The following is a 13,154-nucleotide window of genomic DNA, read 5'->3' as shown; positions in this document are numbered from 1 at the left end:
ACCAACCAAACTCTTACTTTTGAGAACCTTGTGAATCCATCAGAGTTTTGGAGGATCCTCTGCTGGACCCTTGTAGTATTGCAGAGTTTACCATGTGGTGGTCCCATCAGAGCAGTTGCTGAGACTTTAAGGTGCCTAGGACTAGAAAAAGGGTCTTCTGGTTTTGTAGAAGTGACTCCACACTTGTCAGTGGACTGTCTGGAATTGCAACTCCACCCCATTCAATGTCGGACCGCTCGCTGTGTAATCCTGGTCTCTCTGGCTCCTGACGCGCCCTAATCCGTCAGACCGGAGGGCGCGTCAGGAGACAGGAGCCCGAGCGGTGTCTGAAAAGAGGCAGAAGACAACCTGGTCCAATTGTCAAAAATAAATATATTCTTTGGCTCAGTAAGTCAACAATAATGAGAATAAAAATAAAAACCCTAAACATTAACTTCTATTAATGCTGTCCTCTACATATTCAGCAATTTAAATATTCGCCTCCATAAATTCCTCCATTCCAACCTTTTTAATAATCCTATTACGCCCGGCGTCATGGCTGAAGTAGCGCCATTAGGACCCGTTCAGAAATGGCTCATTGACTACAGAAAGCTTAAACCAGCGTGAAGAGGCGAGCAGCACCTCCGGGATGACTGCATGAGTTCCCTGTGTTTCTGTTGGCTCTGCTGTGCGGTGTAGTATAGGGGAGCTGTCGGCTCTGCTGTGCGGTGTAGTATAGGGGAGCTGTCGGCTCTGCTGTGCGGTGTAGTATAGGGGAGCTGTCGGCTCTGCTGTGCGGTCTAGTATAGGGGAGCTGTCGGCTCTGCTGTGCGGTGTAGTATAGGGGAGCTGTCGGCTCTGCTGTGTGGTGTAGTATAGGGGAGCTGTCTGCTCTGCTGTGCGGTGTAGTATAGGGGAGCTGTCGGCTCTGCTGTGCGGTGTAGTATAGGGGAGCTGTCGGCTCTGCTGTGCGGTGTAGTATAGGGGAGCTGTCGGCTCTGCTGTGCGGTGTAGTATAGGGGAGCTGTCGGCTCTGCTGTGCGGTGTAGTATAGGGGAGCTGTCGGCTCTGCTGTGCGGTGTAGTATAGGGGAGCTGTCGGCTCTGCTGTGCGGTGTAGTATAGGGGAGCTGTCGGCTCTGCTGTGCGGTGTAGTATAGGGGAGCTGTCGGCTCTGCTGTGCGGTGTAGTATAGGGGAGCTGTCGGCTCTGCTGTGCGGTGTAGTATAGGGGAGCTGTCGGCTCTGCTGTGCGGTGTAGTATAGGGGAGCTGTCGGCTCTGCTGTGCGGTGTAGTATAGGGGAGCTGTCGGCTCTGCTGTGCGGTGTAGTATAGGGGAGCTGTCGGCTCTGCTGTGCGGTGTAGTATAGGGGAGCTGTCGGCTCTGCTGTGCGGTGTAGTATAGGGGAGCTGTCGGCTCTGCTGTGCGGTGTAGTATAGGGGAGCTGTCGGCTCTGCTGTGCGGTGTAGTATAGGGGAGCTGTCGGCTCTGCTGTGCGGTGTAGTATAGGGGAGCTGTCGGCTCTGCTGTGCGGTGTAGTATAGGGGAGCTGTCGGCTCTGCTGTGCGGTGTAGTATAGGGGAGCTGTCGGCTCTGCTGTGCGGTGTAGTATAGGGGAGCTGTCGGCTCTGCTGTGCGGTGTAGTATAGGGGAGCTGTCGGCTCTGCTGTGCGGTGTAGTATAGGGGAGCTGTCGGCTCTGCTGTGCGGTGTAGTATAGGGGAGCTGTCGGCTCTGCTGTGCGGATTAGTATAGGGGAGCTGTCGGCTCTGCTGTGCGGTGTAGTATAGGGGAGCTGTCGGCTCTGCTGTGCGGTGTAGTATAGGGGAGCTGTCGGCTCTGCTGTGCGGTGTAGTATAGGGGAGCTGTCGGCTCTGCTGTGTGGTGTAGTATACGGGATCTGGCAATCTCTGTATATCAGGTCAGCAGCCCTGGTGCAGTCATTGAGTTTCTTACACCTGATATACCGACATGTGAACAGTTGGGTCTTTTGGGTGGAGGCCCCCTTTAATGCATGTGCACATGGTATAGTAACAGCCAGACCTAGTGGCCGTGTGTTTGCTGCGTGGCTCGGGGTAGCCTGCTGCTGCTCACGCACGCTGTGCACACTGAGCTGTTCCAGTAAGTGGCATTTTCGAGTCTCTACTCGGAGGAAATAATGACTCTGACCTTTCCCGATCTGTAATATTTACGCCCAGCAATATTTGCAAAACGTGATAATCGCAAACCCTTCTCTGCTGCTCCGGGGAGGCAGTAATTGCAGCACATCAGTTACCTGCTCAGTGGATAATAACCTGCAGATACGAGTGTGCGGCTGCCGGGGTCATCTCATTACTGGATCAGGAAAACACATCCGCTCCTTCAGAGACTGTGGGGCTTTGTCTTTGGGTTATTGCATTGATTGGGGCTGAGCTGTAATACTACACACAGCCTGTAGATGGGGGTGGCGCTGTTTCTGGCAGAGCAGCTCCAACTGTGGTGGACTTGGCACAACCGTAATATTAAAGTTTTTTGCTTTTGATGCCTTGAGTTTGCCTTAAGGGAGATGTCCATTTGTACACGGCGAACCTCTTTCTAGGGCAGAGATCATACATACAGGTGACTACATCTTAAAGGGGTTCTCCTGCCGATCTGATATTGATGACCTATCCTGAGGATAGGTCATTAATATTAAAAGCCTGGAGAACCCCCTTTAACTACAGTGACGGCAGGAGCTCTGAGGTAGTCTAGGACACACCCCTGCCTCACCATTGGCTCAGGCTGCTGACTCCTCCCACTCACTGCAGATCGGTCTCTTCAGTTTGGCTGCTGTGGATAAACACAGGCTCAGCAGGACATCTCTGCATGGAGGGCTGATGTTCCAGCACAGTATAGGGCGGCACTCTAATTTCTAAAATGATACCGGCTTTTGCAGTTACTGCTTGACATTGAGCTGAAGACACAGTCTCTGCAGCCGTGTGAAGCTGAGCCGTGCATGTCTACATCGGACCACTCTGCTCTAGCAGAAGCAACGCACATCTGTAAAGATTGCAAAACTATTTGATCTAAAAAATTTGCAGAATTATGAATGCAGCTGTGGATGAGGTGAGTGAGAAGACGTGCTCTGAATCGGCTTTCTAGATTTCTCCATGATTGACTGGTCACTGTAAGCTGGTCGCTACATCGGGTGTCATGTGGTTTGATGGAAGGGAGGGGGAAGGCAGTTGCATAGCAACAGAACCAAAAAAGACAGCAGAATAGTGAGTGCAGCTCTGTAATATAATACAGGATGTAACTCAGGATCAGTACAGGATAAGTAATGTATGTGCACAGTGACTCCACCAGCAGAATAGTGAGTGCAGCTCTGTAATATAATACAGGATGTAACTCAGGATCAGTACAGGATAAGTAATGTATGTGCACAGTGACTCCACCAGCAGAATAGTGAGTGCAGCTCTGGAGTATTCTCCCATAATGCTGTGGTTGTGCAGATTCTTTCTGTATAACTGCAAAAATGGGTCACATCTACAGTTTGAATTGTGATCTGTGGCATCTGTATATGCTGAGAGTTGTAGTTACCTTTTTTGGAGAGTCACGATTTGGCAAGAAATATAATGGGGCCTTGAGGTGCCGTAACATCGCCATGTTGACACCCGCTGAACATTATAGAATAGGTCATGTGCGCCTGTCTCCGGTCTTCTAAGCAGTTGTCATGCAGAAACACCTGAACGTGAAGTTTATGGAATTGTCTTTCTGGTATTGTGCGCCATGACGTTGTGGATGTCTGCGGTATTTCTGATTTACTTCTCATCTCCTCTGGTGCTGGCAGCAGTTATTACACAGGGTGGCGGCATCGTCTCCTTCATATGGCTCCAGGATTACGCTCTGACTGACCTGTGGTCGTAGCGCAGCCTCCAGACTTGTTCAATGCATTAGGATTATTGCTGAGCAGGTAGGTTACATCTGTAGGTGACCCCCAGTATATTGTGGTCAGGACACGGGTCACAGTTATGCGTGGATCTCATTTCCCGTGAGGATTTCTGCAGACTTGCATAAGAAGCTGTAAATCCCTTCCGACGCTCTGCATCTCCTCTGAGATCCGTGAAGGAGCGGCCGTCTAAATCCTCGGGCTCTGTTCACACTGGTCGATTCCCATAAAATGAAGTCATTTTTTATTAACTCTCCTACAAACTGCACCGTTACCACTAAAAAATACCAGGAACCCCCGAGGAGGCGGTCAAAACTGCAACGTGAAGCGCCTCGGAAGCAAAATGGCGCACAGTTAAGAGTGTACTTCAGTCTTTGATGAAAAAATGCAAGGTGTTTTTATATAATTTTTTTTATAATTTTTTTTTCATTTTTAAATAACATTGTGAGGTGCACTCGATTTCTGACATTCGAGTAACGGGAAACTGCAGCACTTTAGTGTAATACCGCCACGCAACTGCAGCATCGACTAGATCCATGTGCGGGATGAATGACCTTCTCCATTTACTTTCAGGGCAAGATGGTGAAGGGCATGGGCGGCGCCATGGATCTGGTTTCCAGCTCCGGAACAAAAGTAGTTGTGACTATGGAACATTCGGCCAAGGTAAGGTGGCGGTAAGAAGGTGGGATATTTCGGGTTTAATGTCATGGATGTGGAGGATTCTGTGTGTTCGGATCGTCAGGATGACCCCCGACCTCCGCTCCGGAGAAGACCTATGACTTGTGTTATAAATATGGAGTGACATTGCTCGTCCTCTAGAGCCGCCTGTCATACCGCCATCTGGTGAGGCGGTAGTCTTCATGCTCCGATCCAGGTGTCCACACGTCTACCACGTCCGCTCCCGATTGGACGCAAGGACGGCCCATACCCAGTATGCCCCAAGTTCCCCGCACGCTAGAATGATCCCCAGCACTTAGCTGCTAACAGTCCTGAATTTGCAGGACCGCTCCTTAGTTTGCAGACGGTCCCTGCACATTTGGGATGTCCTGTGGAGTTTTGGGGTCATATGCGATATTAGTAAGTGTGAGGTCCCTTGTTCACCCTTGGGGGGCAGACCCCACACCCTGGACATGGAGGGAATCGTACACTCCTGATCCCACATGACTGGATTCCTTCATTCCCGCCTAAGCTGCTGCAGCGCCCAGTATCTGCTGGTAACATGGCCGCTGAAGCGGTGACCTAGTGACACGACTGGCTGCAGCAGCCACGTGATCCATGTCAAACTGGATGTTGAAGCGGGGAGAGCGGAACGACTAAGCTGGAACCAAGCGGCGGGGATCGGGTAGGTATGCCTCCCTCTGCAGGTCCAACCACACTGGTGAAGGGGTGAAAAAACCCCTTTAAGAGCCCTTAGTGCCTCCATATTTTCTGACCAGGTCTGCACCACCCTCCCATAGGTGCTGTCCGTGGCTAGGTGAGGATGTCCCCCGCACTGTGCTCGCACCACTGACGGAGCGTTCCCTCATTCACTATAGTCCTGAGGATGCGGATACAGCTGAGGTCAGGAGTGTGGGACACGGGCTGAGGTTCGGGACTGCCTTGCTGGATGCAGGACGGTCGGGAGGCTTGATGCCGGCATCATCGGGGAAGCTTAGTCTCTGCCCTCAATGTCCAGGAATCTCTCAAATCGCCCATTTTTGCGGTAAACTTGCGTAACTCGCCCACCGCAACCAATCACAGCGCGACTTTCACTTTTCAAGAGCAGAATACAAAATGAAAGGTTGGTTTCTGTTGGCATCAGGGGCTCCCCAAACATTCCCGCTATTGGTCGCATGGAGATCTCTGCAGAAAGCCGCTACTTACCTCGCACTAGGAGTCCTCCATTAGCAGTGACCGCGGTCAGTGCTGCTACTGCCAACATCCCTTCCCAGCATTGGAAATGGACGGCCGTTCTCTTCTAGGAACAGCGCCACCACTGTCCGCAGGTGGTGTGCGGTATTGCAGCTGAGTCCCATTCATTTCAGTGCAGCTGAGCTGCTGTACGGCTTGTGGACAGGGGTGGCCCTGTATCTGGAAGAAGGCAGCCATGTGTATTTTTTTTCTTTTTTTTTTTCTTCTGGGCCATGTCTTGTAAGGTCTGGAGTCTTAAGGGGGAATTGCGCCAATACGTGTTTTATCAGCGGAGGTTTCAGGTGTGAGCGCTCGGTCTGAACGTCCTCGTGATGGCTTTTCTGGATTTAATAGATAGCGCTTAAATAGCTAAGTGATTGAGGGGGAGTCACGGCTGTTTCCTTGGTAACGGCTCATTTTCCGGATGCTTGCTGTAATCTAGTTTAAGGCGGCATGTGACGGGAGCCGGGTGGAGCGCAGTCATTCAACCTGACTACAGTCCTCATCATCTCTCGGCTTCCTCTAGACTGCTGGCCCCCACCATTGGGATATAAATTCTTTCCAGATATCTAGTCCTACGATTTTCATATATACTTTCTCTATCGATTTCATCAGTTTTCAAGATCTCTGCTTGCGGTCATTCACTCGCTAGAAACCTTCCTTGCTCGTTGTCCCGGTCATGTGATGGGCATGCAGGTGCCCTGCTCGTTACAGGCCAGTGATCAGAGCGGTGACCATCACAGGACCAGGTCCGATTTATTCTCCCCTGAAAGTAAACCATCCTATTAGATGACAGCAAGCAGAGATCTTGAAAAATTGAGAAGGGCAAATGTTTTCAATGCTTTCTGTAACAATAGATAATTTTTAAAGATCTCTGCTTGCTACTGTCATCCCCCTCAAAGTAAACAGTGATGGCTCAGTTGGTGACAGCAGGCAGAGATCTTGATAATGAGTGACTGATACAGAGAATATATTGGAAATTATTTTGGAATTATGGCGAGCAGAGATCCTGGAAAAATGCAAAAAAATTCCAACACTTTTTGCATAAGTTGCTCAGTTTGAAGATCTCCGCTTGCTGTCATTCAGTCAAACTTTGTGTGCCACATGACCAGAACAGTGAGCAATAAAGATTTCTAGTGGATAACAGCAAGCAGAGCTCTTAAAATCCAATGTACTTTTTTTTTTTTTTTTTTGTAATGGAGACACAGGTGCACAGCTCATTACATTTGCACCAGTGTCTATATTACATGGCCAGGACAGAGTCTCATCCCCCTTGAAGTAAACTGTGGAGGATTCTATTGGATGACAGCAAGCAGAGGTTTTGAAAAGTGAGGAGTTTTATACACCTGTGACGGGAGTGCTCATTGCATGAGGTACTTACCCACTGCAGGGTTGTACATGTAGCCTACAGCACCAGCCCTGTGTGATGTACTGTAATCTGCCCCTAGGTCCCCCTATGGACTCCAACGGAGCTGAGCTGCAGTACCAGATGCAACCTGCAGACAGGGGGGGGTGCTGTTTTTCTAATCCTGGACAACCACTTCTAAAGGTGTGGTGCAGGATTAATTAAAAACCATGGAAGCTTGATTCCAAAAACTGTGCCCCTCCTGTCCACAGGCCCTGTCTGGTACTGCAGTGCTGAGTAATGTTCAGCTGCAGTACCAGCCATAGACAGGTGTGGCGCTGTTTTTGGAAGCCAGTAGCCATGTTTTTGTTATCCAGGACGTCTCCTTTAATTGCCTGAGAGGGAAAAGACTGGATGCAGAATAATTTTCACATGTGTAGTAGCTTTGTTTTCACCTTGTTGGTTTCCAGTCGTCAACGTGCGCTCCTGTGCTTTTATTACAGGGGGGAACCCACAAAATTCTGGAACAGTGCAACTTACCGCTTACCGGGATGCAGTGCGTGGACCGGATCATTACAGAGAAGGTAATACTGGTGCCCATGGTCACATCCACAGGGTGTAGTTGGTGCCAGCATGGTGGACGCCGCGCTCCTTGCTGCATCCAGTGCAGATTAATGTCCTCTTGCAGGAGCAGAACCTGGCAGAATAAAACTTCATATTCACCTTACTCCTGATAAATAAAACTGCAGCAAAGTTCTGTTTATACTGCTCTCCCCATCTGCTACCTAGTGCAGTCAGTAGTTTATCATAGAAAAAATTGCTGAGAAACTCCCTTTTTAAAGGTGTATTTTAGAGTCTTTTCCTGCTGCTTGCAAACCCCCCCCCCCCCCCCTCATGTCTGCTTTTAAGGTCCCCGTACTCTTTTTAAGGCAGGCATCCTCAAACTGCGGCCCTCCAGCTGTTGAAAAACTACAACTCCCAGCATGCCCGAACAGCCTACAGATATCAGCCTACAGCAGGGCATTGTGGGAGTTGTAGTTTTACAACAGCTGGAGGGCCGCAGTTTGAGGATGCCTGCTTTAAGGCATCTCCAAGACCTCAGATAATGTGCTGATGGCTGCAAGTGTTGACTAAAAAAAAAACGCTCTGCTGCCTCAGACCTGCGCTGTTAGGTGCTGCTGTCTGTGGCCTTTGGGGTTAAGAAGACGAGCTGTTTTCAGGTGGAGGTTTATTGCCTGCAGGGACGAAGGATCGGGCATAATGAAATTCAACCTGCCCAGCCATTCTTTCCACCCCCTGACATCTTCTGTCTTGGGTCATGTCTGTGGTCAGCTTTACAGGGTGCCTCTTGGCACTGAGATCAGCATGAAGGTGGAGAACGTGTCGGTGTCCTCACACTCGGGACTCTCCAGAGGGACACGTTCCATAGATCTTTGTTTTCGGATATATTGGTGGACTCTCCAGCATTGGGTTTCCTGGTCACGGACCTGCTGGGAGCCTCCGTAACTTAACCGATCGCAGCATGTGGTGAGGGATATGGCGGTGGCTTAATTTCGGTCCACTGCGGATGATGGATCGGGCCGCTGTATAATGGCGCTACTCTTCCTGTATGTACATATGGATGCGTTTCTGATCAGATTTCGCTCCTGTGTCCTAGGCTGTCTTTGATGTGGACAGGGAGAAGGGGCTGACTCTGATAGAAGTGGCCGAAGGCCTCTCCGTAGACGATATAAAGAAGTGCACTGGCTCTGACTTTGCAGTGAGTAGTGGGCATTACGGCGGCCATATTCCTATCTTCAATGTGTTTTATCCTCCAAAGCCTAAAGTATATGAATTGATGGATTTCACCTTTTTATTTCCAGGTTTCTCCTGACCTGAAGCCTCTGCAGCAGATCAGCAACTGAAGGTTTTGTGAATATTTGTGGTGGTGGAGCACCCTGTCCTACAGAGATGGATGTCTACCAACTAGGACCTGTGTACTGACAGTGGTGGTGACTTGTTACATAGGGCTGGGGGAGAGATGGGGATTAATTAATTAAAAAATTGTAGTTTTGATTAACACTTGCAGTGCCTTGTGTTTTTGTTTGTTGTGTTTTTTATTTTATGAACTCTCTGGTAACATTAAAACCACTGATGGGTGAAATGAATCTGGTGACAGTGGCTCCTATGGATATGTCGGGCAGCAATTAACCAGTCCTTTTTTTAAATTGATGTAAATGATATGGGCCAAATCATGGTGTGGACACCACTGGGTCGGAACATCTCCAGAATCGTCCAGGGAAGGACAATCTGGGGCATTGTGCTATGCCTAAGGTTCTTTAATGTGTGGTGGGTGAAGACTAGCCTGTCTGGTCCAGTCCCACAGAAGCTACTGGAGAGCAAGTTGCTGACAGCGTTACTGCTGGCTATGTTAGCAAGGTGTCAGGACACACAGGGCATTGCTGTTTGCGGTCTATGGGGCTTCATAGTTGCAGACCAGGCTGACCCCCTACCCTTGGCTGAAAGTGTATGATGGTCACATGAGCACAGAACTGGACCTTGAAGCAATGGAACATGGTGGCCTGGTCTTGATGAATACCTTTTATGTAATGTGGGCGGCTGGGTGTGTGTGTGCTTCACTTACCTGGAGAAGAGATGGCACCAGGTGTTCTTTGGGAATACAAGCTAGTGGAGGCAGTGATGCTCTGGACAATGTTCTGCTAGAAACCTTGACATCATGTGGATGTGACACATATCTAACCAGACTACCCTCCAGTGCCTAACTTCATGGCAGCGTTGCCCCCTAACGGCAGTGCCCTTTTGTCAGCAGGATTATGCCCCAGCTATACTGCAGAAATTGTCCAAGAAATGAGGAACATGACAAAAGAGATGAAGGCGATGGCTTGTACTTAAATTCCCAGATCTCAATCTGTTTGTAATCTGTGGGATGTGCTGAAAAAAGGAGTCTACACCGAGCAACCTACAGCAGGGATGCCCAATTTGTGGCCCTCCATCTGTTGCAAAACTACAACTCCCGGCATGCTTGGACAGCCTACAGTTAAGGCGTGCTGGGAGTTGTAGTTTTGCAACAGCTGGAGGGCCATAGGTTGAGCATCCCTGACCTACATGATCTGATGCTACAGGACTCCTCAAATGTCTTGGCGTCCAGACCTCGATGGATCAGAGCAGGAGAGGGAACCTCAATCTTTGTCAGGAGGTTTTATTGTTGAGCTGTATGTGTACAAGTGAATACCCGATAAAAGCAATGCCAAAAAGGCAACCGGATAGGTGTAATAAGCAATGGGACCAAAAGCTTAAGTAACAACCTAAGTAGATGTCGTCTAAACCTTGAGAGGAAGAAAATAAAGGAAAAACACAAAACTGCCGTTTTTCTTTCTTTAACCTTTCTGGAAATTTCAGGAAAGAAGCCAAGAAAACATTCTATAAAACTAGTAAGTATATTCTCCATCCATAATACCCCGGGAGGAGGCTGACACGACGAATGAGAAATCCATACTCATGGCTTTTGTGTGTCCTGATGACATTGCGCTCTCTTCTGAGGAGCTGTCAAGAAACTCATGTAAGAAAATGATTTGAGGAATTGGAACCCCTCAGGCGCTTCCATCGCTGGTAACTGTTCTTCTTGCTTGGTTCTTATTGTCCTATAATTGATCTAGCAGTGATTTTTAAAGGGGAGGGGGGGTGTTCTGGGACTCGCGAACCATGGACTTGTGCTTGTTGGGTTTGTTAATAATCTGTAGCCTTCTCCCTATGGGACCTGCACCTCTCAGGAGAATGGAGGTCTGGGGATGCTTGTAGCCATGTGTTCCCACTAGCTGCATGCTTGGTGTTCACTGCAGAGGTAGCTGCACTCATCGCTTACCTTCTCCAGTGCCACTGATGGGAGGCAGTGTAAAAAAAAGCAGCACATATCAATTTATAGAGATAGCCTTGCAGTTTGCCTGGTGGTTTTGTGTTGAACATTGCTCGTTCGCAATTCGCCGAACATATGGCCATGTTCGCATGCGCCATATTATTTTGCATTGCACCGAACATTGACACCCCCCACCCTATAACAGAACCTGATCTGGGAGAGGTTGCTGTGTGGAGCAGGGACAGACTGTTCGGGACACCAAACGCTAGCTAATAGGGCCACAAAAGTCCTTTTTAAGGACTGGTATAGGTGTGCTATTCTTTCTAACATAGAAAGAATATTATAGTTTATTTGTATTGTGCAGCAGTTGTGCAGTTCTGCTGCAATATATAGAGCGACAAACGCTATTGGAATAAATAATTGCAACTGGTGTGATATATCTGTTGCCCCCCCCCATCAATAAAACTGATTGAGGGTTGCGATACACCTGCTTCCACCAAATATTGATTAAGGCCTGCGATATACCTGCTTCTGCCAGATATTGATTAAGGGGTTCTATATACCTGCTTCCACAAAATACTGCTCTTCTCTAGGGATTTTGGCACAGGGTCATTTTGAAAAAGACAGGCAGAGGAAGAGGTAGGCTGTTCCACAGGGGTTGTAGGGGTCGGGCAGGTGCACCAGGACGGAACCTAAGTGGGAAGTTGGAGAAGGTGTGTGCGATTACGTCAAAATACGCACCAGAGTTGGTTGAGTGGCTCGCTCAGCCTTCCGCTTCTGCACCCTCCTCATCCTCTGTATCTGCTGTGTGCACCCCCAAATACACCACCACCATAGCCCCTCCACTCAAGTCAGAGGAATAATTTTTCCACCCATTCCCAGACCTTACCGATGCACAACCATTCTTGGTATCGGAAGAGGAGGTAGCAACGGCCGCCCCCCAGCAGTCTGATGACCGTACCCAGATCAGCCCAAGGAGGGTGGTCCCCGCTGTTGCTGCCCACGGCGAGATCTCTAATGTCAGTGGTAGTGAAGGTGACAATGATGACGTGTCGATGGACGTCACGTGTGTGCCCACAAGAGAGGAAGAGGAGGGGAGTACAGAGGGAGAGACGAGGCACCAGATAGGGAGAAAGAAGCAGGCAGAACTCGCAGTGCACCGGAGGCAAAAAGCAGACTGCAAATTTATCTGGAGCGAGCCATCCACCATGCACGGTCACATCTTGTGCTCCCAGGACGCTAGGACATGGCTCCGCTTTTTTTTTTAACATGTCAACTGCTAATAATATTGTTGCCATCTGCAGCCTGTGCCATCAACGCATAAGTCGCGCAAAGCCCAACACTCACCTAGAGACGACTGCCTTAAGAAGGCACCTGGCCTCCCATCACCGAGCCCAGTGGGAGCAACAACGTCAGAACCCACAAAGCCACACTCCCAGTGCTCCACATCCTACCTCTTCTCCTCTCTCCTCCCATTTTTTCCTCCACTCCACCTTCCACAGTGCTGTCATCGCGTTCATCTGGCAGAAGGCAGGCTTCCGTGGACCAAATGTTCGAGCGTAAAAAGTTGATGACGCCGGATAATCCTCTTGCTCCACCTCTGACCGCTGGCTTGTCGGAACTGCTAGCCTGACAACTACGGTCATATAAACTGATGGACTCTGAGGCTTTTAGAAAATTTGTGGCCATTGGCACACCGCAATGGAAAGTCCCCAGAAGGAAATATTTCTCCCAGAAGGTCATCCCAGAACTATATGGCCACGTTCAGCGGCAAGTGATTATATCTCTGGCACACAGTGTCGGTGCCAAGATACATCTGGCCATAGACACGTGGTCTAGCAAACACGGGCAGGGAAGGTACATAACTTTTACTGCCCACTGGGTGAACCTTCTGACAGCTGTCGAGCATGTACCCTGTGGCACCCGTGTGGATTTGGTGTTACCGCCATGGATTCCATGCAGGCCGGCCTCTTCTTCTCCTCCTCCTACTCCATCCTCTGTCTCCTCCTCGGCTGACTCCGCCTCTTCCGCTGCACCCCAGAACCTATTCGATGTGCCAGGTGAGACGTTGCCATGCTGTGCTGCGGCTGTTGTGCCTTGAAGCCAAGAGCCACACCGGTCCTGCACTGCTTTCAGCTCTGCGGTCACAGGCAGATCAGTGGCTAACCCCGCTCAAATTGA

General features: G+C 49.5%; 1 protein-coding gene across 1 annotated transcript in view; it reads left to right on the top strand.

Annotated features, from left to right (window-relative positions):
• Nucleotides 1-9,184, top strand: part of OXCT1 (3-oxoacid CoA-transferase 1) — a 37,371-nt gene extending 28,187 nt beyond the window's left edge. Inside the window, exons 14-17 of the mRNA XM_040420930.1 lie at nt 4,459-4,548; nt 7,624-7,704; nt 8,778-8,879; nt 8,983-9,184. Coding sequence (XP_040276864.1) covers nt 4,459-4,548; nt 7,624-7,704; nt 8,778-8,879; nt 8,983-9,024 — 315 coding nt within the window. The 3' untranslated portion in view covers nt 9,025-9,184. The remainder of the gene's footprint in view (nt 1-4,458; nt 4,549-7,623; nt 7,705-8,777; nt 8,880-8,982) is intronic.
• Nucleotides 9,185-13,154: the final 3,970 nt, after the last annotated feature.

This window comes from Bufo bufo, chromosome 2 (genome assembly GCF_905171765.1).
Source record: "Bufo bufo chromosome 2, aBufBuf1.1, whole genome shotgun sequence".
Taxonomy (NCBI): domain Eukaryota; kingdom Metazoa; phylum Chordata; class Amphibia; order Anura; family Bufonidae; genus Bufo; species Bufo bufo.
Note: the sequence above shows the minus strand (reverse complement) of the source record. Positions and strands in the feature narration are given on the sequence as shown.